The sequence below is a fragment of the Aedes albopictus genome, chromosome 1, assembly GCF_035046485.1.
Source record: "Aedes albopictus strain Foshan chromosome 1, AalbF5, whole genome shotgun sequence".
Taxonomy (NCBI): domain Eukaryota; kingdom Metazoa; phylum Arthropoda; class Insecta; order Diptera; family Culicidae; genus Aedes; species Aedes albopictus.
In genome coordinates, this window is record NC_085136.1 from 62,493,658 (window position 1) to 62,520,389 (window position 26,732).

Here is a 26,732-nt window from a genome sequence, read left to right on the forward strand (position 1 = left end):
ATGTGTGTATCCAATGCTTTGTTATTGATACACGATAGATGTTGGCTCCTGTCAGATCCATTAGATGGGAATGAGATTGCCACAACGTGATGTGAACTTTTCGGCAAAATTCTAAGAAATAAAAACAAATAAGACTGCTACGCGAATTTCCGAAAGAATTCCTAGTAATTCTGAAGATCCCTTCCCTGGAGTAACTCCTGTGGCGAAAATTTATGATTGATGTTTGTCCAAATTATGAAAGGAACAGGTTTTTTTTACTTGATAAGATAGTTTTGTTTTTAATCTATATGCGTTTTTCGTAGAAATTTTAATCAAAATCATGAAGTTTATGAAGAATCTTAGAACACTTTTCGGATGCATGTAGTCACACATTGTTTGAAAACATTACAGGTAAGCTTCCCGGATAAATTTCATACAATTATTTATATGTATGCATTTCTACTTATTTTACAATGAAAGTTCTCCAATGCATAGGAAGCTTGTGAATTCATACCACTGGGTTTTCTTAATTTTCAATTACTAAGCAAATCTGACTATATTTGAAAATACACCAATATATTAAATAAAAAGGAAATCGGGTTAAGTACGGTTCCTTTGAATTCCACTAAGAATTTGCATCCTTTGACAGATACGTATTTCGACCTCAACTGTAAGGTCGTCTTCAGTGTCTTGTACTTGACAAGACACTGAAGACGACCTTACAGTTGAGGTCGAAATACGTATCTGTCAAAGGATGCAAATTCTTAGTGGAATTCAAAGGAACCGTACTTAACCCGATTTCCTTTTTATTTACAGATATTCCCCTAACAAGCCCAGGTTAATCATCATCACCAATATATTCCTGAGTTGTACTTTTTGCATAATAGATATTTTTTTAAATTGTTTTTCAATTCCCCACCAGTCTTATTTGAGTACTTGTGACCAAACATCTCGGGTGTTGAAGAACCCGCGTTTAGAATACTAGTAATACATCTGCTTGAGGATAACAAGTATTCGTAAATGTTCACAGTCTGTTTTGCTCAGTTTTGTTCAAGAATATGTATAGCAAAAACAAGATTTCAAAATGTATTGTTTAACAAGCAATAATGCAGTTTTTTTTCAAATGCAGACAAAATGCATTTACATAACAACTCAATGAAAATGAGGGTGATACTAATTTGAATACTGATTAGATACCAGTTTTGCCACAGTAGTGTCAAAAAGTGGACTTTAAAAGGCTTCGGTTAAGCATATGTTAAACCCGGAAAAATTGAATCTCTTTTGGGGGCGAAAATGTTTTTCTCAATTTCCAAGGGGCCGTACCTCCTAAAACTTTAGAAAACACTGGTTTCAGCTAAGCCAAGCCAATTCTTGCATACCTCATAAGAGAAGCATGAAATGTAAACAACATTTTACGAGATTTCAAGGTGTGCAATAGTTTCCGATTTACCCTATAATTGAGTCGATAATCTCCCGGAAACTCTGCAGTAATTTTCTTAAGACTTTGTTCGGCTTCCTCCAGATACTCAATGTAATTTTGGAATTATTTCGAATATTTTTCAAGGCAGGCAGTGCTCTAGGATTATGACATTCAGGATTTATCTAAGAATTTCGCAAGTAGGAACTTAAAATATGATATAATTAGAATCGTCTTTCTTCAGGTAATATTTACATATACACAATCAAAGGATTATTTCTAATAATATCTCCATTAGTTATTTCAGGCCATCTCAAAATTATTGGTCAGAATTGCATTACGATACTTCCAATGCATTCTGGAATCTTTCTGCTGTTTTTCAAGTATTTTCACTTTGTTATTTTCTTTAATTCCTTAAAAGAATTTAGCCAAAAGAAGATGGAGATCTCTTCACAAAAACTAATTGATTCGGAAAAAAATCTATGTGAATCATATTACCCCAGTGATGCATTTCACTCCAACTTCCTCTACATAACCCCTTATTTTCCAGTAGTGACTGAGTGCACTTTCTTTTGTTCCATTTTCTCGTTTAAGCCAGCCGACAAACATCGTCGGGCTCGTGGAGACACCTAAATTCGCCTTGACGGAGGCTCTCTGAGAGAATTGCGCTGTGCGTGAAATCAATTTTTTTGAACATGGGAAAGGATAGGAGCTGCATTTTCAAATGCTTCTAAAATATTTTAGGGACTTCAGATTGAAAAAAGTGTTAATGTTTTGCAATATACTTTCAATTAGCTACATTATAACTGGTTTTAGACAAAAGTTTTTAAATCACAATGTTATGTCTATAATATAGCGTATCTAAATCTCATTCGATAACATTAAGAACGTTTTGCTTGAAAAAATTTCTATAAAGAATTAGAAGCATTTGAAAATGCAGCTCCTATCCTTTCCCATGTTAAAAAAAAAATGTTTTCACGCAAGCGCAATTCTCTCAGAGAGCCTCCGTCAAGGCGAATAGCTTCTGGTTCTGACGCCGTCCCGCACCGTGTCGGACGGACGTAGTGCGGGGGGTTGTACATATTTGCATAGTTCTAGGAGTTCGCAAAGAGGAAATTGCTCTGGCAAAAACAATTCCTTCTTTCGTTTTTTTTTTTCATTCTTTCTACATCATTCCGCACGGAATGCTTTGTTTACGTTGGAAAGTTTCCATTATAGAAGTGATGCAATTTGTAGTTGGAAACAGTGAGGTCGGGTCGTTTACCTCTAGGAATGAGATATGAGGGAATCGAAAACGGGCTTTAAAGGTTTCATCAAGGTTCTAACGAGGTTTGAAACCCAAAATCCTGGTAACACAAACTTTTAAGCGACAGTTACCAGAATCGAAAAGTTTGGCAACACTGCCTCCCGAGCGGGACATGTTATTCCCAGCAATCATATCCCATAATCCGTGAAGTAATCGATGATCCAAGCATGAGTTGGCACCACCAGAACCAATAAAATTCCCGTTCTGTTGGAAGAGGAACTTTTCAATGGTTTTATTGAACTCCCCCTCTCTCTCTCGCTGGCTCGTTAGAGCATCATCGTTTTAAATTGCATCATCGAAACATCAACCGGTCCGTGTGTGTATGTGTATATGGAATTTATCGAGGAATGGGATAATTGAGTCGCTTGTGTTTCGGTTTAAATTTTCCTTCATTTTCCCAGGAGGCGATTTGTAAAGCTCCTGGATGAGCGAGGAGCACGTGCCAAGGGGAGAGGGTGGGAAACAAGCCGACTCTATTCGAGTCATGTGACGGACGACGACGACGACGACAGTGGAATGAAATTATGAAAATGAAAACGTGTGCCGTTAAATCGCTCGTTAGCAATGGTCGTTAGGCATTCCATTCCGTCGTGGTTGGTGCGTGGTGAAAAATTGAATCAATTCTCATAAATTATGTCAATCAATTAGGGGGCTATTGAATGTGCGGATTGGCACACAGTCACCACAGGTATCAATTTGGAAAATTTTCTGACGAAATAATGAGCTTTTTGGAAGCAGTTAATGGTAAGGATTGCTGATTTTTCTGTTACTTTTAATTTCTACTTTATGCCTTTCATCTGATATCGTTAAGGATCGAGCTATCTTCTATCTTCTATCTTCTATCTTCTATCTTCTATCTTCTATCTTCTATCTTCTATCTTCTATCTTCTATCTTCTATCTTCTATCTTCTATCTTCTATCTTCTATCTTCTATCTTCTATTTTCTATCTTCTATCTTCTATCTTCTATCTTCTATCTTCTATCTTCTATCTTCTATCTTCTATCTTCTATCTTCTATCTTCTATCTTCTATCTTCTATCTTCTATTTTCTATCTTCTATCTTCTATCTTCTATCTTCTATCTTCTATCTTCTATCTTCTATCTTCTATCTTCTATCTTCTATCTTCTATCTTCTATCTTCTATCTTCTATCTTCTATCTTCTATCTTCTATCTTCTATCTTCTATCTTCTATCTTCTATCTTCTATCTTCTATCTTCTATCTTCTATCTTCTATCTTCTATCTTCTATCTTCTATCTTCTATCTTCTATCTTCTATCTTCTATCTTCTATCTTTTATCTTCTATCTTCTATCTTCTATCTTCTATCTTCTATCTTCTATCTTCTATCTTCTATCTTCTATCTTCTATCTTCTATCTTCTATCTTCTATCTTCTATCTTCTATCTTCTATCTTCTATCTTCTATCTTCTATCTTCTATCTTCTATCTTCTATCTTCTATCTTCTATCTTCTATCTTCTATCTTCTATCTTCTATCTTCTATCTTCTATCTTCTATCTTCTATCTTCTATCTTCTATCTTCTATCTTCTATCTTCTATCTTCTATCTTCTATCTTCTATCTTCTATCTTCTATCTTCTATCTTCTATCTTCTATCTTCTATCTTCTATCTTCTATCTTCTATCTTCTATCTTCTATCTTCTATCTTCTATCTTCTATCTTCTACCTTCTATCTTCTATCTTCTATCTTCTATCTTCTATCTTCTATCTTCTATCTTCTATCTTCTATCTTCTATCTTCTATCTTCTATCTTCTATCTTGTATCTTCTATCTTCTATTTTGTATCTTCTATATTTCTATCTTCTTTATTCTATAATTCAATTTTCTCGATTCTATCATTCTTCTATCATTAAAGTTCGATCTCATAACTTCTGTCTTCTGTACTGTGCCTTATATCCTTTGTCATCTTTCTTCTGTTCTGTTGTCTTCTGCTTTTCATTTTCCATCGTTTGCATTCTATATCATCCCTCCTGTCTTGTGTAGTCTATTTTTTCTGTTATTTGTCTTCTGATTTCTATCTTGTGTTATTTTGTATTGAATACCTTCTATCCTTTTTCTTGTTTTTTATCTGTTTCTTTTTATTATCTGTCTCTCACTCTCTATAATCTCTCTGCTATCCTCTACTTCTATGTATATATTTTTTTCTTTTTTGTGGAGTTTACAGATAGTTTTATAGGCAAAGAGGCAAAGGGTGTTCTCAGAAGGTCAAAGAGACTGGCAAAAGAAGTGTCTCTGTGAGGTTCAAGAGAGACGTGACGATGGGTCCAATTTTCTCCCATCTTGGAGGTTTAAGGGACCAATAAGTAACTTCTTTTTGTCCTTCATAAATGAAAAAAAAAACCTATCCAGAACCACTATCGTGCATAAGGTGATGGCATCTATGGCAACTACGGCCAGGGGCGATTGTATGAGAGAGCAAAATGGAGTTTACAGGAGCATTTCAGGGGATCTCAAGGGGATTCAGCGGGATATCCAAAAATCTCAGCATTTCAAGAGGGTCCAGGGAATCCGAATGTCTCAACAACGTTCAAGGGGATCCCAGGGGCGTTTGAAGGGGTCTCAGTAAATTGCAGGAGGATGCAGGTGGTCTTACAGGCGCTTGAGGGAGTTCAGAAGTCTTCAGGAGAGTTTCAGGGGGTCTCAGGGGCGTTTCAGGATCATCCAAGAAGTTCCAGAGGGTCTCAGGCAGACATGCCAGATATACAGATTTTTCTGTTTTATATAGATTTTTAACCTTCTATACCGACAAGATACAGAGTACAAAAAAAATACAGATTTTTGAAAGATGATGCAGATTTCTCCAGAAAGCATAACCTTTCAAGTTTCAATAAATTTAACGAAAACTTTATGAATTGCTGCCTAAACTTTCAAGAATTTATGAAAATTTCTACATTTTGAGCTTTTTCTTACATGCTTTTTCTTACATGTTAAAAAAAATAAATACCACTTTAAATTTAAAACCGTAAAAAAGTAGTACATTTTTTGAAGTTTCTATTGAAATTGAGGACTCTCGGTGCCTGCTATACCCTCAAATATGGCGATGCAGAAAAAATTGTATTGATACAGATTTTTGATAAAAAAATGGCATCTCTGGCATGGGCGTTTTAGGGGGTTTCAGAGTGATTTCAAGGGGTTCCAGCGGTCCCAGTGGATTACAGAGCAGTATCAAAAGGTCTCAAGGGCGTTTCGGGGTTTTTTAGGGCATCAGGAGATATCAGGGGCGTTTCAGGGGGGTCCCTGGAGGTTTATGGTGATACTGGTAGGTCTCAGGAGCGTTTCAGAGGCTTGCAGTGGCATTTCAGGGGGTATTAAAGGGTCCAGGAGGCTCTCGAGGATCTTAGAGGTGATTCAGGGATGTTTCAGAGGGTGTCCATGGGATTTTTTAGGGATCTTTGGGCATTTCAGGGGAACTTCGATTTGCATATATGTTCTACAAAAGTACAAACTGCTCTTGTATCACTGAAATTAGCCATATAAGAGTTATACACACTTTTGTAGAATATATGTGCTACTAGGGAAGGGTTCAATGGGTCTCTGGGGGTATTGAGTTCAAATTGAGGGTCTCAAAAGTGTTTTAGGATGTTCCAGGGCATACCAGGAGATCTCGGTGGCGTTTCAATGGGGTTCAAAGAGGTTTCAGAGGGTACTGGGGGATTTCATGGGCGCTTCAAGCTCAAGGGCTCTCAGAGTTTTTTTTAAGGGGGCTCATGGGCGTTCCAGGGGATCCCAGAGAGTTTCAGAGGGGTCCCAGGGGAACTCATAGGTGCTTCTGGGGGACTCAGAGGCATTTCAAGTGGTACTTGAAACGCCGTTCCCCGTAATCCATTAGATGCCCATGAAACCTATGAGAACGGCTTTAGAAGACTCCAAAAACTAAGTGGAGAATTAGCTTTAACCCTTTGGGGATGGATGGGTCATATGTGCCTAGCCGAGAGAATAAAGAAAAAATATAAATATAAACAAATATAAATAAAAAACGAGACCTCTCGGAAGGCCTTTAAAACATTCCTGAAACTCCCTGAGACTCTCTCAAATTCTTCTGAAATGCCTCTAAACGCCCCTGTATACCTTCGTTACGGCCATTAAATGCTCCTAAGATCCCTTTAAATCTCCCTTTAAGCCCGTTAAGTCTTCCTTAGACCCAAGATATCCCATAAAAACGCCAACTAAACCAGTTGGGAAGCTCTTTTAAGGCTCCTGAAATCCTCTGAAACAATCAACTGAAAGAGCCTTGGAACACTCTTTTTTGAGATCCCTGGAAACTTTTTAGAAACCCCCTTGACCTTGTTTCAATTGTCCAGATAGAACACCTGTTCTCGCAAACTGATTTTACTCATTGAAACCCTGACTTTATTTATGCACGAGATTTCTTCTTTTATGACTTTTTTAGTTATATGTGCACCACTATCCCCTGGAATTCCTGTGTATCAGAGAAGGTGGAAGCAGGGGATAAAGATGTTTAACCCTTTGGAGCCAGAGGAGTCAATATGACATCGGCGATGAAACCGAGCACAACAAACGTATTCGAGGACAGCGAGGTTGCGGCAGCAGTGGCGAGGTTATCCGGCTCCGAAGGGTTAAAGTTTAACCGTTAAACGAATTTTGAGAGCAAAAATGGGTCTAAAGGGAATCTCATAAAACCATTGAAATGTTTTGAAACACTCCTGAATCTCTCCTGAGACCCCAGAGAACAAATCTTAACCTCCCCTGTGTCCCTTGATACAAACCGAAACTTCCCTGGAATTCCCAGGAGCCCTTCAAATGCCCTACTGAAACGTTTCGAAGTGCCTTGAAACCCATTTGAAAACCTACTGATACTCCCTTAAGGCCCCCGTTAGCTACTCCTCTCCTCTTCTTGGCGTAACGTCCTCACTGGGACAAAGCCTGCTTCTCAGCTTAGTGTTCAATGAGCACTTCCACAGTTTTTAACTGAGAGCTTCCTCTGCCAATGACCATTTTGCATGCGTATATCGTGTGGCAGGCACGAAGATACTTTATGCCCAAGGAAGTCAGGGAAATTTCCTATACGAAAAGATCCTGGACCGATCGGGAATCGAACCCGTCACCCTCAGCATGGTCAACTCCTAAACACTCCTGATGCCCGCAAAGACCACCTGAAACATTTTGAAGCCCCTTTAAAACCCCCTGAGGTCAACAGGATGTTCTCCACAGTCCTGTAGAAAGCCTCTTGAACCGTGCTAAGACCGACGATAAGTTTACTCAAACTCTTCTTAAACCCCCTAGGACCCTATTAATATCGCCTTTTACACCTCTGAAGCCCTCTAAGACCCCTGCAAACTTTTAACACCCATGACACCTCCTGAAACGCCTTGTAACTCCTCTAACATCACCATCCCACCCTGAGAGCCTCAGAATCATCTCTGAACCGCCAGGGATCCCCTGAAATACGCCGAAAGTTCTCGAACCCCAATGAAATTTCCTTGAGCCTACTGAAACGCTTTGAAATGCCTTCTAAACCTCTCTTAACCCTAAAAGGGATACCTTCATGGCCTCAGTTTCGTCACCTCGCTGAGTGTGTTTCATCAAAGACGAGCTCTGAAAGGCGCCTGAGGTCCAATGGACCCCAGGTATCCCTTTTAGGGTTAAGCTCGTCATGGAACTCTCTGAAACCACCTGATGACCCTTAAAACGCATTGATATCCTTCTGAAAACACCCCAAAGCCTCCCGAAACCCCTGTGCAACCGAGGTTATGGTACCAGAGTTGACCGTTGTTCCCGATTAATGGCCGGAAATACTGCAGTAACCTTCTCAAGAGATGGAGCTACCATTCGATTTGCATTCAAAAACAAGCTTGTGACATGTTTAACTTCATGATTTTGTGAGACAAGAGTATTGGAACTTGTTTCTACAGATTTTGAAAATACGGACCATTTCTCCGGATGTTCCGGAAACTTGGAACCCCTAGGGCAGTGGCCACTTTTGAACCGGTACCGGAACCTGGCTCAAACCGGTCAAAGATGACCGTTTGCAAAGTTATGAAGTTTGAAATTTCATCAGCCAGATTCCAGAACCGGTAAAAAATGGCTACTTCCCAGGGTGTACCAGGTTTCCGGTACATCGGGAGAAGTGGCCAGTGTATTCTTAATCTCTAGAAACATGTTTCAATAGCACTGTTTTTGAAATTCATGAAGTTTGATACGTTTCAGAACAAAATATAGAACCAGTCAAATATAGTCACTTCCCTGGGGGCACTAGGTTTCCGGAACATCCGAATAAGTGCCCATTGTGTCCAAAATCTCTAGAATCATGTACACCTAAATCTCCATTTGGGTTATAAGTCGGGACTGCTTAAATATGTTTAGATCTACCGAACATTACCCAAATAAATTTGAAGATTGTAAAGAAGTTTAAAAAGGACGAGTGTGCTGGAGATTTAAAGGTGGTCATGCGGAATTTCAGAGGGCTTTCAAAAAAGTTTCAAGAAGGGAGGTCTAAGGTATTGCATGGGGAATTCAGGGACGTTTTCATGGGAAGGGGGCTGGGGAGTTTCGAAGGGTCTCAGGTGCGTTACATGGGGTCCGGTATTTTCAATTGGCATATCACAGAGCTTCACAGAATTTTGGGCGAGTTTCAGGAAGCTTCAGATGACTGTAGGCGCGTTTCAAAGGCGTTTCGCACGCGTAATGTAGGCGTTTTCGTTGGTTCCTGGGTCTCAGGTGCGTTACATGGACTTTGAGGGGGTTTTAGGGGGTTTCGCAGATATTTCAGAAAGCTTCAGAGAATACTTGACGAGTTGCAGAGCCATTAGGCAGGCGTTATGTAGGCGTTTCCGGTGGTTTATGAGGTTCACAGGTGCATAAGAAGGGTTCCGAGGGGGTTTTAGGGGGAATTTCGCAGGCATTTCCGAAAGCTTCAGAGAATTTTTGGCGAGTTTCAAAGGCGTTACGCAGGCGTTATGGTGTTTTCGTAGGATTGTGGGTAACAAATGCGTTACAAGGGATCCGAGGACGTTACTCAGGCGTTACGTAGGCGTTATCGAGAGTTTCTGAGGGTTTCAGGGGGTCCGAGGGGGTTTTAAGGGGATTTCGAAGGCATTTCTGAAAGCTTAAGAGGATTTTTGGCGGGTTTCAGAGGCGTCACGTAGACGGTTTCGGGAATTTTGGAGGGTTGCAGGGGCGTTACAGGGAGTTTTGAGGGGGGGCTACATTTTCTGAAAACACATTTTGGATCACTGCTCTTAAGTGAGCTTCAGGGAGATTCAGCGGTGCTTCAAAGCGTTCCCTAAAAGTTTCTGGCGGTTTCAGAAGGGATCAAAGACGTTCCAAGCTGTTCACGTAGATCCGTTGTCTTATACTCAAGGGAGCTCTTAGAGATTCTTGAACAAACATTAAACTTATCACTTGGCTGGCAGCACACAGTTACATGAGGATGTGCAAGCATAACTTTCATTCAATGAGTCAAGCACACAAGTAGATTCGACGACTTGAGCTCAAGTAAGATTTTAGGCAGCCTTTAACAGTACAAGGTTAAGAAGCTTACCCCATTACTCCCTATTTTCCCGGCAATTCGGAACAACGGTAAAATATGGAACCATGACTTCGCTTCCATAAGCTAGAAAGGTGCTGGGATGTCGAAATTTGACGAATTTCAGCAGAGAAACGGCTGAGAACTATAAGTTTAAAGTTTTGAAATTGGGTGCAAAATAAGGGCTCAGGCACATTTCAGCCCTCATAAGGACCCAAAAACACCGATAGTCTTTCTTTCAAGCTTCATAAAAAGATGTTTTATTGTATCAGCCATTCCATAGAAAAACGATATAGTGCAACTCCGATTGCCGTGAAGCTTGGTGGGTTTGTAGTTCATCGAAAATAACTAGAGCCGTACTTTTTTTACTTCGTCATTTGGGTGACCAGTTTTCAGATAGGGTGGTCCTAAAAATCAAGGTTTTTAAAAACTGAAAATTTTCAAAAAATCCCAACTTTCAAACCAGTTGACCGATTCAAAACTTTTTTTAAAGCTTAAAGCTTAAGATTTAAAGCTTTTGAATTGCAGTTTTAAGGAAAAATACGTTGAAGGGACCAAATTGTGTTAAAGTGCAAAAAAATGCAATTATTTTAGTTTTTTCACGTTCTTCTGGTCTTGGGACCAAACGGGTAAACTAGTTTTTTTATTTTTATCAGAAAATTCAAGGAATTTGGCGTAACATATCAACTAAGAGATGTATGTTTTTTTTAGTTTTTGAGATATGATTTTTTTTAAATAAAAGGCCAAATTTTCCCATTTTTTTTTAATTTGATTATATTTGGAATCCAATATAACTCATTTCCCAAAAACTAAATACATGTCTGAGTTTTCGACATGTTACGCCAAATTTTGTTAATTTTCAGATAAAAATATAAAATCAGGGTACCTTTTTGATCCCAAGACGTAAAAAAACTGAAATAATAGCATATTTTTTGCATCTAAACACTATTTTTGCTTAAAACTACAATACAAAAGCTTTCAAACCAAAAGACGATGAAAATCAATCAACTGGTTTGAAAGTAATGTTTTTTTTTAATTTTTAGTTTTCAAAAACCTTGATTTTTAGGACCACCCTATCTGAAAATTGATCACTCCAATGATGAAGTAAATAAAATATACGGCTCTAACTATTTTCGATGAACTACAAACCCTTCAAGTTTCACGCCAACCGGAGTTACACTATATCGTTTTTCTATGGAATGAATGGCTGGTATCTTCTGTCCGCTGTCTTCTGTATTAAATCCTCTATCTTACCATTCCCCGTATGCAGTATTCTATTTCAAAATCTCTCTTTTGTTTCTTGTCTGTATTTTCTATCTTCGGGCTTCTAGCCTTCGTCTTCCATTTCCTCTCTTCTGTATTATTTATTGTTTTTTTTTTTTAATTTGATTCTGTTTTCTGGCCTCTGTCTTCATTTTTTAAAATTTATTTTCTATCGTACATCTTCTTTTTTCTATCTACTATTAACTATCTTCTGTCTTCTACTTTCTACTTTCTATCTTCTGTATTTCTGTCTTGCTTTCTTGCCCTCTTTCTTCTATCTTCAATACTCTCTATTCATTTTTTGTCTTCCTTCATTATTCAATCTCCTATCTAATGCTTATATAATTACAACTCTTGAACAAAAAATGGAAACAATCTAGAATAAATTTTCGCTGATGCTTCAAATCAGTCCCAAAAGCTCCATCACGTATCGATTGCCACTTCCACCGAGCTAATCCCGATAATGTTCTTTATTGTTTTTGTTTTCCCCGCTCTCATAACATTTCGCACCATCGGAAGATAAGGTTCCCAGGAAACTTTTTCCACGCGCGCGCTCTCTCCACTCAAAGAACGACATTTCTTTCACGAAACTTTTCGGACCCGGGTAGACACGGCCGGAAGGCTTCGGCGTCGTCGTTGCGCGTATTCTCAAAGTTTAGGGAGCCACCAAAAACTCACAAAAGCGATTAAAATATCTTTTCACCGGTAGGTATATTCGCCCTTCCGATGAATTGACTACCGACGACTGGTGTTGGTTGACGATGCTTCTGGGAAGATAACTGCTCGTTTATTGTCTTTCGCCGCCGTTGATTCAATTCAGCGCTTGAGATAACTTCATTTGCACCAGCCAGCAGCCAATAGTCGCGTTCAAGGCTGACATGGGGACCTGTAAGATATGAATTTTTGATTTGGCGAAATGACGAACCTGAGAACTGTGAAAAGGGGAAATGCGGAATGAATGCACTTTCCAGGGAAGAATTTGAAGTCTATGTAGTATTGTTCAAAACCTTTATAAAGCTTAAAACGTGTTAGATGGTTTTATAATGGTTTTAAGAACTTCCTTAAGCCTAATTTATTTAAACTTGCTTGTAAAATTATTGAACAGGTATTCACTCAATGAATTTTCAAGTTATGAAAAGTTTTGTACAGCCATAATCAAACTAAAATAAGGTCTTGTAGGTTTTATGACGGTTCTCGAAACCATCTCAAAACCCATTTGACTTAATATCATGTCTTTAGTGGGTGTTGCATACAAAAAGGCGTTTAGTTTTATTTTCTGATCTGTTACTCGACGCCAATAAAGGACATTTGTAATGTTCCGATTGAAGGATAAGAACAAAGGTGCATTTTGCTTCTCAGCACATTTGAATTTTTTCAAGATGAGAGTACCGAGATTGTTCGTCATCTTACTCATCTACTTAATACCAACTCTTCCCTAACTCGATTTCTATTCTGCACCCGACTGACTGACTGGTTGGTTTGCTTTCCATTCTGCAAAATTTCCCGTGTTTGTCTTCCACACACACACGGCAAACATTCGGTGACTGACTGCTGACGAAACCGAACGAAAAGTGTGATGGCGACGCGACAGCAGAATCAACGGAGCAAATTTTTGAGATCAAGCGTCAAGTCAACAAAGTTCGGTTCGGTTGTATAATTCAACGTGTCACATCGCGCGACGTCGTCGTCGTCCCTGCCTGCCTGCCTTAATCGCATCCGCTGGCTGGTCTTGATGGAGAAAAGCAAAGAAGAATCCACCGAAAGTGACTGATTAATATTCATGGAGTGTAAAAATGTGGTTTGTTTGGCGTGGAAGAAGTTACTTTGTTGTGTGAGTGTGTACGCTAGGATGAGGCAATCTAATTTGTAACATTACCTTGGTGCTCTTGGAAGGAAGTGTTTCAGACGATAGGAAATCGTCATCGGTTGAAGAACTGGGTTATCCGTTAGGGACTCCATTCTACTGATTTGAATAAAAAAAATTACGATTACTGTAATAAAATTTGGATGATGAAGCTGCCAATTTAACCCTTTTAGATCGAAGGGAGAACCGCGACCCCCTTTCCAAAGGAAGTGGAATCGATGTGCTCCGATTGAGCTGAAATTTTCAGGGTATGATTTTCCATATAAAAGATGATATCTGGCCGATTTTCAGATTTTTCCGTTAGGGGGAAGTGGGGTAAAATAGCCTTCAAAGATTTCATGTCTAAAAATAGGTAAAATCACCAAAATCGCAATAACTTCCGCAAAAGTTAACGGATTCAGCTGAAATTTTGCATGGACACTCTACTCCTATGACACTTTCATTTAAGCCAAGCGTTGGATATTCTTTGATATTTAATTTGAAGAAATAGGTTATTTTAATTTTTTTTGACGATTTTCAGGGTGCCTGTTTTCGTACCAACAGAACTAGGATGAAAAACTGAGTACTACGTTTTGAAGGATTACCCAAGAGCTTTCATTTGATATGTGACCCAGATGCGCCAACTTAAAAACTTTCGAAAAAAAAATTTTTTTTCGGGGTATGCATTTTACCCCACATTTTTAGCTGTCTAAAGAAGTGTTGTCTCAAATTATGACAACGTTATTTAACTTTTAAGGGGTTTTCTTCAATAATAATTCAACAGGAAAGTGATGACCATGAAATGCAATTATTGAATTTTTTTCATTTGGGGAAAGTAGGGTAAAACGGACTAACTCAACCTCCTTTAGAATTAACGTTGCTTCGATGTTCTCTGATCGGACTTGAATTTTCAGAGTTCTTTATTCTATTCAAGAATAGATGCTTTATGACATATTATTTTTTTTTTCTTGAGAAGATAACGGGATAAAACAATTCTCAGAAAAAAACTGTTGAAAATAATCAATACTTAAAAACCTACAAATGCTTTGGTAAAACTTGGCGAAATTTCATGAAATTAGAAAAAAAAATCTTAATTTTTATTGCTTATTCAAATGAGCAAGTCTGGCAACATTTTGACGTCGAGAAATGTCACTGATTAGCACGTGGTGTGTGATTCACCGGATTCTTTCTCGATTTTTCTTTTGACATGCATCTCCGGTTCAATTTTCTCCTTTTTTTCTCGTGAAAGTTGCAGCAGTGCACAATGGTCCACGAAAAAGATTTACGAGGAAAGATGCATTCAGTGTCTTCAAATTATTTTTTGGACAAATATGGTCTTCTACAAAGTTGTTCCCAAAAATCAGGCCCTCTTTTCAATGTACATAAAAACTAGGGTGGTCCATATTTTCAAACAAGTTGGAAACCAAACTTTTTTTTTGCAAGAATAACTGTATACATTTTTTGGGGAAGTTGTAGATCTATTAATTTTGAGCAAGTTTCCTGAAGACACTTTTTATGTAGCTTTAAAATTGACCGATCTAGAGATATTTTTCTGAACAAGCTTAGGGTGGTTCAAGAAAAATCGGTTTTCTGGCATTAACTGTTTCAGTTTCGATTTTTCATCAAAGTTACCCAAGAAACACTTGAAAAGGTGTTATGACGGGTTGGGGCAATCATAAAAATTATCTCTTTCCCGCATTCAAAAGAAAAAACGTTGTTATAAAACATATCAAAAAATTAGAGGGGTGTTTTTTTTGTAACTCGAGTGAAAAATATTTGAAAAGTGCCTATTTTTTCAAGATAACCATCAATAACTTTTGAACGGAATGACGTAGCAACATTCTCAGCAAAAGAAAATGCGCTTTTTTGGAAGCTGTAAAAGTGGTTCTTACGCGACTTAGACGAGAAATTTTAAACAAAAAAGATAAAGCAATAAAACGATTTATTCTAGCGTCACCTTTATCTTTATCTTTTTTTTTTTTTCAAATTTCACATCATAGTTGTCTAAGAACCATTTTTAGAACTCAAAAATAACGCACATTTTCGTGCGCTGGGAATGTTGCTTCGTCATTCCGTTCAAAATATATTGATGATTTTCTAGAAAAAATAGGCAAACACCTGTAACACCTGTAACTATTGAACCAAAAAGACCATTTCAGCGCACGCGTCTTCAAATGCTCTACAAGTGTTTCTTGGGCGACTAGGGTCCGTCCACAAACTACGTAGTCTCATAGGGGGGGACGGGGGTGTCTGGCCAAAGTCTACGCTCCATACAAATTTAGAAAATTTTGTTTGAACAAAAGTCTACGAGGGGGGAGGGGGGGTCTGAGATGACCAAAATTAAGGCTACGTAGTTTATGGACAGTGCCCTATGATGAAAAATGGAAACTGAAAAAGTTAACGCCAGAAAACCAGTTTTTCTTGAACCACCCTAAGCTTATTCAGAAAAACATCTCTAGATCGGTCAATTTCAAACCCTAATTTTTATATACATTGAAAAAAGGACCTTATTTTTGGTAACAACTTTGTAGAAGACCATATTTGTCCAAAAAACCATTTGAAGGCGTTGAATGCATCTTTCCTCGTAAAGCTTTTTCGTGGACCATTGTGCACTGCAGCAACTTTCACGAGAAAAAAAGAGAAAATTGAACCTGAAATGCATGTCAAAAGAAAAATCGAGAAAGAATCCGGTGAATCACACACCACGTGCTAATCTGTGACATTTCTCGACGCCAAAATGTTGTCAGACTTGCTCATTTGAATAAGCAATAAAAATTAAGCAATTTCTTCTAATTTCATGAAATTTCGCCAAGTTTTACCAAAGCATTTGTAGGTTTTGAAATTTGGATTATTTTCAACATTTTTTTTTCTGAGAATTATTTAACCCCGATATCCTCTCAAGAAAAAAAAATGTGATAAAGCATCTATTGAGTAGAATAAAGAACTCTGAAAATTCAAGTCCGATCAGAGAATATCGAAGCAGCGTTAATTCGAAAGGAGGTTGAGTTAGTCCGTTTTACCCTACTTTCCCCAAATGAAAAAAATCCAATAATTGCATTTCATAGTCATCACTTTTCTGTTGAATAAATATTGAAGAAAAACCCTTAAAAGTTAAATAACGTTGTCATAATTTGAGACAACACTTCTTTAGACAGCTAAAAATATGGGGTAAAATGCATACCCCGAAAAAAATTTTTTTTTCGAAAGTTTTTAAGTTGGCGCATCTGGGTCACATATCAAATGAAAGCTATAGGGTAATCCTTTAAAACGTAGTACTCAGTTTTTCATCCTAGTTCTGTTGGTACGAAAACAGGCGCCCTGAAAATCGTCAAATAAATTATGAAAAAAACCTATTTCTTCAAATTAAATATCAAAGAATATCCAACGCTTGGCTTAAATGAAAGTGCCGTAGGAGTAGAGTGTCCATGCAAAATTTCAGCTGAATCCGTTAACTTTTGCGGAAGCTATTGCGATTTTAGTGATTTTACCTTTTTTTAGACATGAAATCTTAAAGGGCTATTTTACCCCACTTCCCCCTAACGGAAAAATCTGAAAATCGGCCAGATATCATATTTTATATGGAAAACCATACCCTGAAAATTTCAGCTCAATCGGAATACATCGATACAAGAAGGGGTTGCGGCTCTCGCGAACTGGCTCTTATCGTTTATCTGGCTTTTGATGTTTGAGCCTCAAACCCTAAAAAAAGCCGCTGTGTTGAAATTTGAGCCGCCACTTTGAATTTAAGTCCGCAATCTTGAATACTCTGGTCACCATTTTTGGACTCCGGACCTCTTCCCCATACCAAATCTACCCATTTTACATGATTTTAGAGCCTGAAACTCTATCAAATAGCCACCATCTTGAATTTGGAGCCGCCATCTTGGATTTTACTCCGCCATCTTGAATATTTTGGGTCGTCATTTTTGAATTTCAGACATCTTCCCCACACTAAATATACCCATATTGCATGATTTTAGGGTTTAAAACTCCATAAAAACAGCCGCCATATTGAAGTTGAAGCCGCCATCTTGGATTTTAGGCCGCTATTTTGGGTATTCTATTCGCGTTTTTTGGACTCCAGACATCTTCCTCATACCAAATAAACCCATATTGCATGGGTTTAGGGCTTAAACCTCGATTTAATAGCTGCCATCTTGTATTTGGAGCCGCTATCTTTAATTTTGAGCTGCCATTTTTAATTTGAGCCGTCATATTGGATTTTAGACCGCCATCTTTGTTGTAAGAGATGAACCAGCCTCGGGCTGAAAATCTCTCTAATAAAGATACCTAACCTAACCGCCATCTTTGATATTCTGGTCGCCATTTTTGGATTCCAGGCATCTTCCCCATACAAAATATACCCACATTGCATGGTTTTAGAGCCTAAAACTCCATAAAATAGTCGCCATTTTGAATTTGGAGCCGCCGTCTTGGATTTTCGCCATTTTTGATATTCTGGTCACCATTTTTGGACTCCGGACCTCTTCCCCATATCAAATATACTCATCTTGTATGGTTAGGGCTCAAAACACCATTAAACAGCCGCCATCTGGGATTTTAGACCGCCATCTTTGATATTATGGTCGCTATTTTCGGACTACAGACATCTTCCTCATACCAAATGTATCCATATTGCATGTTTTTGGGGCCTAAAACTCCATTAAACAGCCGCCATCTTGAATTTGGAGCCGCCATCTTGGATATTCTGATAGCTATTTTTGGACTCCGGACATCTTCCCCATACCAAATGTACCCATATTGCATGGTTTTAGAGCAGAAAACTCTATTAAACAGCCGCCATCTTGAATATTAGGCTGCCATGTTGAATTTTGGGCTGACATCGTGGAATTTCCGGTCTCTAGTGTTGGTTTCCGCACAGAATTCGTCAACCATGCTAAAGGTTACACAAATCGCCGCAGTTTGATGTGTCGCGTGATGGGACTTGGTTCAGTTTTATATACGGCCAGTTCTATCGGTGCTGGTCCGGATCACTAAAATGGTCATAACTACGGAACGCCTTGACCGATCCAGACCATTTTCAATAGCTAACATTGCGGTAAAACTCCGGTTCGATTCGAGCTATATTCCGAAATATAATCGGCCAATGGGAAGTGCCGTAAAAGTGAGTGTTTTTTTTTGTACACAGACATACATACACACACACATACACACAGCAGGTTGCGACCGCTAGTGGGCCCTCAACAGCCACAGAGCAGGGCGATCCAAGGGGAGGACCCCCCTTGGACGAAGGTAGAGCGGAAGAGGAAGAAGAAGGTGAATCCGCAGGTAGAAGTGCAGGACGCCAAGCCAAGGCGTAGGAGAGCAGGTGTCAGGCGCAAGAAAGGCGACGCTATCGTCATCAAGACGGAACAGTCAAAGTACTCGGACGTCTTGAAGACGATGCGAAGCGACGCCAAGCTTGAGGGTCTTGGAGCCGACGTACGCAGTATTAGACGTACTCGTACGGGCGAGATGATCGTGGAGCTGAAGCGCCAGAAGGAACACAAGGGCGCCGCCTATAAGAGGCTGGCAGAAGAGGTCCTTGGTGAGGGTGTGCAGGTGAGTGCTCTGACACATGAGTCGACTCTAAAGGTCAAGTACATTGACGAGATCACCGAAGTGGAAGAGCTCGTCACGGCACTGCGGCAACAGTACGATGTGCAGGTGGCCGCCGCAGCCGTTAAGCTACGGAGAGGGCCAGTAGGGACACAGATAGCTTTGGTTCAGCTACCTGTGGCAGATGTTAAAAAGTCCGTTAAAGTAGGGAGTATAAAGGTGGGCTGGTGTGTATGTCACCTGACATTCCACGAGCCACCAGAGGTTTGCTTCAGGTGTCTGGAACCAGGATGCAAGTCGTGGGACTGCAAAGGCCCCGACAGGCGCAAACTGTGTAGGCGATGCGGCGCTGAAGGTCATAAGGCCCAAAGCTGCACGAGTCCGCCCATCTGCATGATCTGTACCGGGAAATCCTCGAAAAACAGACATCCGATGGGTGGTCCAGGGTGCCCGGCCTTCAAGAAAGCCGCAGTGAATAACAAATCATAGTGCGTTACCTGCAGCTGAACCTGAACCACTGTGATGCGGCTCAGCAACTGCTTTGTCAGGCAGTTTCTGAGTGGGAGACGGATATCGCCATCATATCGGACCCATACCGAGTACCCGCCGGCAACGGCAACTGGGTCGCGGATGGGACCAGAAAACTGGCGGCGATATGGACGACGGGTAAATACCCCGTTCAGGAGTTGGTGTCTAGTACCTATGAGGGCTTCGTGGTCGCCAAAGTAAACGGGGTCTTCTTCTGTAGCTGTTATGCGCCTCCGCGGTGGCCGATCGAGCAGTTCACGCAAATGCTGGACCGCTTAACGACCGTGCTAACAGGGTGAAGGCCGGTGGTAATAGCGGGTGACTTTAATGCCTGGGCCGTGGAATGGGGAAGCCGTTTCACGAACCAGCGGGGTCAGATCCTGCTAGAAACACTGGCCATCTTAGATGTCGACTTGGCTAATGTCGGTACTGTTGTGTTCCGTGATTTATAGGTTTAATAAAAGACGTGTTGATCACTTGGTAGTTAAACATCGACTGATTTATTCAACTGAGTATGGTATTACGTTCGGTTCACACTCGGGTTCGCTCTCTGATTGTGAGCTGTATAACAGTTTAACTTCGCACACTACAATCCTCCCTTCTTTTATAGTTTAGAGTTTGTTTTACAATGTCTATCTTACAAGCTAACATTCAAATTCAGAAACCTAATTTACGATGAATTTCAGAACTCCTAATACCTAGGAAATACATCAGAACCTGTTCAACTTTCTTGCTTCACAACTTTAAGAATCTTAATGATCATTTCGAAAACATATCAATAGTACTACGAAATTGGAAAATGTATATTCTTCTTGATTCATTTGTAATTTCAAAATCCTAAACGTTACATGCAATTCTATACCCGAAAATTTCTGAACTATTCATTTTCTTGTTCCATTCATTTTCTCTGCATCGATACTTAAAACACAATCCTTAGCGCCGTTGATCTATTGACGTTTCTTCTTTAAACGCTCGGATCTTCTAATTCCTGAAACGGTAGATTTGGAAATACATTTATCTACAATTAAAGGTGGCTGACTTAGTTTAGGTTGATCAGGAAACCCTAAAAAATCTGGTTCGTCGTCGGAAGAATCCTCACGCCTTCTTTTGTGATTATTGTTAATTTGCGTGAAACCGGTCAGTTTTGTATTTTTGCGTAATCTTATTTGCTCCCGATGGGCTGACATCACATGGCCGTTTACCGAAATTTGAAAAACATTTAGCGATAATCTCTTAACATACGTAGCTTCCACCCATCGTTCGGCTTGTTTAGGACGGTAATTTCTATACCACAAGGCGTCTCCAGGACTTAGATGTTCCAGCTCATCAGCTCGATCCAATCCAAAATTCTCTTTTATCGGCGAATCTTGGGGACGAGGAGCCAAATTACATTTATAATGATTTTTGGGGTGGACAAGATCCAATAAAACTTTCGGTTTGTAAGACAACACATGCTCAGATGGCAATGTTCCGCTCTTTGTTAAATAACTATTCCTATAGTTCAACAAAAAGTAGTTGTTATAGCCAGGGTGAGAGGCAGACTTACATCCAACAGATTCTATATGTCTATCGCCGCGAACACGGAGTAGCTTGGTGAGACGGTTAAATTACTGCTATTCGGAGTGGCTTTCTCATTCGTAGAGCATTGGCAACCCGACACTTGTTGAAGCACTACACATTTTATTTATCGGCAAGCACTTAAGTTAAAGTCACCTTTATTTAGCTTTAATATTCACTTATAATCTAGTTTCTTGAACTTAAATCTATCGCATAATTAGAATTATCTTCGGTAATAAACTACACTGGCGACGACTAACGTTGAACCGATCCCGGCGAAGTGTATGAGGCGTACTGATCATTGCGAGTTTCACGACGACTCGCTATCCCATCACTCTAGGTAAAATCGCGTTCGTAGAAGATCGTAGGTTCTCTCGCTCACGTTGATTTCGTGGATGGAACGTATCATTACTGGTACTCACAAATGATAGTCCAGATTTTTGCTTGTAGGTTTGATTGTGTTCTACGCACTAATGATGATCTGCCGATATCGTCGTCGAAGGTGGCACGTGGGGCGGTGCTACATTTAGGAAACTACATCAATGTTGTATCGCCTGTTGATTCCTATTTTGATCTATATTGGCTTATTGGTGTTGCAAACAGTAGTTAATTAGCTCTTCCACGTCAAGTTGCTTCATTTTTGGCTCTAGAAGAAATTTTTTTAGTACCGTCGTGCGGGGTGTCATTGGGCCAAAGTGGGGTGACATTGGGCCACTATTTCGCACGTTTAGAATACGACTGGAATACATATTGTGTGCTAGACTACTAGAATACATAATTCTAAGATACTTTGCATCTACCGTCGGATTGTCTGACTTATATTGAATCCATGAGATCGATGGACCAATGTTACCCTCTAGGCCCAATGTCACCCCGAACGACGGTATTTCCTTGACGGTACGCACCGTCCTTTCAGCCTGTCCATTACTGGCTGGATGATAAGGGGGACTTTTCAATACTACGATGCCCTGGTTACTCATAAATTCCACAAAATGGTCAGAGTTGAAAGGTGGTCCTCCATCAGTCACAAGGACATCCGGAAGCCCAAACCGAGCAAAAACATTAACAAACTTTTTTAAAACCTTTTTGCAATCAGTTCCATAGCGCATATAGTATAGTTCTACCCACTTCGAGTAGCTGTCTACAATTAAAAGGACAACTTTTTCTCCTAGATGAAAAAAATCCGCGTGGATGCGACTAAAAGGTCGATTGGTAGGCGTCCACGACGACTCTTGCTTAGATTTGCAAACAACAAGGGTACGATTGCACACATCACAGTTTTTCACATATTGCTCCAGGTCAGCGTTTATGCCAAACCAAAAAACTGTTCTGCGAGCTAATTGTTTGATCTTGACGATCCCTGCATGATTTGCATGCAGCAGTTGCATAATGTTTTGTTGTAGACATTTCGGCACAACTACTCGATTGCGAAATAGTAGACAATCTTCGATCAATTCAAGGTCATAAGCTTGAGCCTTAATGTCTTTAAGCTCTCTTTCAACTCTTTCAGGCCAACCAATTTGAACGTATTTAATAATTCGAGCTAAAAAAACATCTTTTTTTTGTTTCACGTGCAATAATCTTGAAATCAATAGGTATTTCGTTTGTGAAGTTAAGGCTATTTACGTACTCTCTATCCAGACTTCTTGGCACTGTACCAGGAACGGGAAATCTAGAGCAGAAATCTGCGTTTCCCATCTTTTTGGACGGGCGATATCGGATTTCAAAACTATAAATGGACAATTCCATGATGTAACGTTGTAAACGTGTAACCGAAATAGCATTTTGAGCTTCCTTTCCAAACACTCCAAGCAGGGGTTTATGATCGGTGTAGATCACAAAATGTTGACCATACAAATACCGATGAAATTTTTTTACACAGCTTACCACAGCCAGAGCTTCAAGGTGTAAAATCGGATATTTCTTCTGTGCTTCATTGAGAGTGAAAGAAACAAACGAAATAGGTTTTTCCAAACCTTCTATTTCGTGTGCCAATACGCCTCCTAGTCCATAACCACAAGCGTCTGTGACCACCACTAGTGGCTTTTTTGGATCAAAAAACTCTAAAATGTTCGGTTTTAGTAAATATTTTTTGCAATTTTCAAAAATTTCGTTACATTTTGAGTCCCAAACAAATTTTGAATCTTTTTTTAGCAAATTGTAAAAACATCGTAGTTTGGATGATAAATTTGGTATGAATTTACCATAGAAGTTTACCAACCCTAAAAACGCTTTAAGTTCTGTGGGATTATTTGGAGGCTTAGCATTAGAAATGGTATCAATCTTCTCAGGGTTAGGTAAAAGTCCTTTCTCAGTTACAACATGTCCTAGAAATGGGAGTTCATTGACGAAAAATTTACACTTACTCAGTTTAACCTTAATGTTTGCTGTTTTCAGGCGATAAAGGACCATTAAAAGTTTTTGTTTGCATTCTTCGAAATTTTTACCTGCGATTAGCACATCGTCAAGATAGCATGAAACTCCGTCTATACCATGTAGGACCTGGTCCATGACTTTTTGAAAAATCTATGCAGAAGAGGCAGCTCCCTGTGGGAGGCGATTATATGTATACAATCCTTTAATTGTATTAATCGTCATAAACTTCTTAGATCTTTCTGTTAGTTGTAACTGCGTGTAAGCGCCCGCTAAGTCTAACGAGCAAAACATTGTGCACCCCGCCAAACTAGCAAAAATGTCTTGGGCTAAAGGTAGCGGGTATGTATTTGGCACAATAGACTTATTTATTGATACCTTACAGTCTATGACTAGGCGAATATCGTTGTCCTTTTTTACTATTGCAACAACTGGGGAAGCCCATTCACTGGCTTGGATAGGCGTAATTATTCGTAATTACGTGAAGAATATTCGTAATTATTATGACTAATAACTTTGTCTTTCAGACGTAGAGGCACAGTGTATGCTTTTTTGAAAATCGGTGCAGTTTCCCGCATAGACAGTTCTCCTTCAAACCCTTGAATTGGTACAGACAAATCTTTGCTAAATATATCTTTATACTTTAGTTTTATGTCCTCAATCACTTCAGCTTTCTCGTCCTTTTCACTCACATTGTTAATATTGTCTATTTGTAAAAAATTTGTTCTCCATCCATTGAAGAATACGTCAAGCCAGTCTCGTCCAACAAGTGGCACAAAATTTGTTTTGCCTTTCAAAATTACTTATGTTACGTCAGCAATCATGCTTCTCATTGAAACAGTGACTTCTAAAACACCCAATATTTCCAATCTGGCTCCGTCAACTACAGATAACCGTCGTCTGCATACTTTAAGAGGCAATTTATAAAAATGTTTCCTATATATTTGTTCACCTACCACCGATACAGCAGATCCACTGTCCATCTCCATATCAAAACCTAACCCATTGATTTTCGTATGTATAAAAACTGGTTTATTTACCTGTGCTCCAACAGTGATAGACATGCAATCCAAATCCTCTTCAGAATCGCTAATGTTGTTCGGTTGTCCTAACCTCTTGAAATCGAATCCGGATTCCTTCGTAGAAACATCGTCTCCCACGAAACGAATCGACTGACGGGATCGTTGAAGCTTGAAGCAGTTCTTTCGCACATGACCTCTAATCTTGCAATAACTGCATAACACGCTCTTGGCATTGCTACTCCTCCAACGCTGTCCAGATCTTGAACGACTCCTGCTGGGATAGCTATAGCGATCCTGGTCACGACGACTACGGTGCGGATACACTTCTCTCCTTCCATTACGATGATCCCAGGTTCTACTTGAATAATCATCACGATGGTTATGTACGCTGGGTCTTTCTATAGCACTCACTCTATCACCTGTTTGCTCCATCCGCAACGAACTACGAGCCATCTGTTCCCGGGCAATGAGAATCCGTTCTGTTTCTTCTAGAGAAGGTTCACCTTCTTCAAGTAAGCGTTCACGCACTTTTTTATCATAGGCTCCCAAAACCAACCTATCGCGTATGATTGAATCCCTCATCACACCAAAACCACAGTTTTCTGCCAGAAGTTTAACATCAAGGATAAAGTCCTCAGCTAGTTCATCTCTACGCTGACATCGCTCGTAAAAAAGCGCCTTTTGTACCATTGTTCTTTCCTTTTTGTCGAATCTGTTCTTCAATTTGACAATGATGTCATTGTACAATAATGTGTCAAGGTCCGTACCGGGATAAAGCTTCTTTAATTCGGAAAAAACTGCTGCTCCACTGACAGTGATGAACAGCGATTTGCGATTTACTTCAGGCACTCTATTGTAATTGAAAACGTGCTGCAAACGTTCCGCGTAATCGCTAAAAGATGTGCCTACTACATAGGGCTCAACAGAACCGATGAACGTCGACATCGTTCTTCAACACGATCGTTGTAATATTTTACGGTAGAAACCTGGATAAAACAGAGCAGATTGATATTACAATTTTCCAGTAACTACACTGATTTTGACGCACTCAATCTCTATATAAAAAACCGCAACACACGATGATGTCGTTTTACTGTGCGAATATCTATGACGGTTAAGTCAAAATCACTCACCTTTCTTTAAAGATGTAATGCACACAAGAGAAAAACTCCTGATTTACTGCCAGGTCGATGGGTAGATGATCTTGTTGCACTCAATACTTTTATTGAAAAACGGCTTGGGTTAACAATGGCGAACCCGACAATGCTGGTATGAAACAAAGATAATAATGTACCTTGAATTGCAAGATGATGGCGGAGATATGAACAATGGCAAACCTCGTGTCGATCGTGTTAGAGATGATGAGAATGCTGGCGGTGGCGAATTTGGTGGCGGCGACGATGGTGGCGATGGCAACGACTTTGAAGGCGACGGTGGCAATCTCGTGGTGGACGACTCTCAGTAATGAAAATGGGCTGGGCAGCAAAAGTAGCAGCAAACCACACCAAAGCACAATTTCTTCAATGTAACTGGGATTTATGGGATTTATGCACAAACCAAAAACGTATGGTTCAAAAAAACGATTTTCTTCGGGAATTATACGCGTCTGGCGTCACCTAGAACTTTACTTGCACGCACTGGGTCTTTTCACAATCCTTGTCGACACTGTTGTGTTCCGTGATTTATAGGTTTAATAAAAGACGTGTTGATCACTTGGTAGTTAAACATCGACTGATTTATTCAACTGAGTATGGTATTACGTTCGGTTCACACTCGGGTTCGCTCTCTGATTGTGAGCTGTATAACAGTTTAACTTCGCACACTACAGGTACCAAGAATACCTATAATCGAAACGGAGCGGAGTCAATTTTTGACGTGACCTTTTGTAGTCCTGGCCTAACAAGTAGTTCGAACTGGAGAGTAGATGATGGCTACACTCACAGCGACCACCTGACGGTTCGCTAGAGTATCGACTACAACAACAGCAGACAGCGGATAATAAGAGGCGGCTAGGCAAAGACCAAGCCCTCGTAGGTGGAAGACATCATACTTCGACGAAGGGGTATTTAGGGAGGCGCTCCGCCGTGAGCGAAACTTAATCGGTTTAGACGGCGACGAGCTGGTAGCGGTGCTCTCACGTGCGTGTGATGCGACCATGCCTAGGCGAGTCCACCCTAGAAATGGGAGGCCACCGGCTTACTGGTGGACCGACGCGATTGCGGACCTGCGCCGCGCCTGCCTACGGGCTAGGCGGGTGGTGTTCGCCGCTGCAAAAGCCATGCTCAAGACCGAGATAAGAGCAAACAAAAAGGCCTGCATTGAGGGTCTCTGTCAGAGTGCCAATACGAACCCGTGGGGTGACGCCTACAGGATCGTTATGGC

At 39.9% G+C, this 26,732-nt stretch overlaps 2 protein-coding genes across 2 annotated transcripts in view; both read right to left on the minus strand.

Annotated features, from left to right (window-relative positions):
* Nucleotides 1-26,732, minus strand: part of LOC109401938 (AF4/FMR2 family member lilli) — a 601,758-nt gene that overhangs the window by 164,067 nt on the left and 410,959 nt on the right.
* Nucleotides 23,838-25,885, minus strand: LOC134285020 (uncharacterized). Its single transcript, XM_062844886.1, has 2 exons — nt 25,688-25,885; nt 23,838-25,616 (listed from the first exon to the last, which is right to left on the minus strand). Exon 2 carries the CDS (start codon nt 25,293-25,295, stop codon nt 24,132-24,134), a length of 1,164 nt encoding a protein of 387 aa, XP_062700870.1. The 5' UTR covers nt 25,296-25,616; nt 25,688-25,885; the 3' UTR covers nt 23,838-24,131.

What these genes read in the sequence shown, in the direction of transcription:
- LOC134285020 (XM_062844886.1), bottom strand. Translation starts at nt 25,295, where the DNA reads ATGTCGACGTTCATCGGTTCTGTTGAGCCCTATGTAGTAGGCACATCT.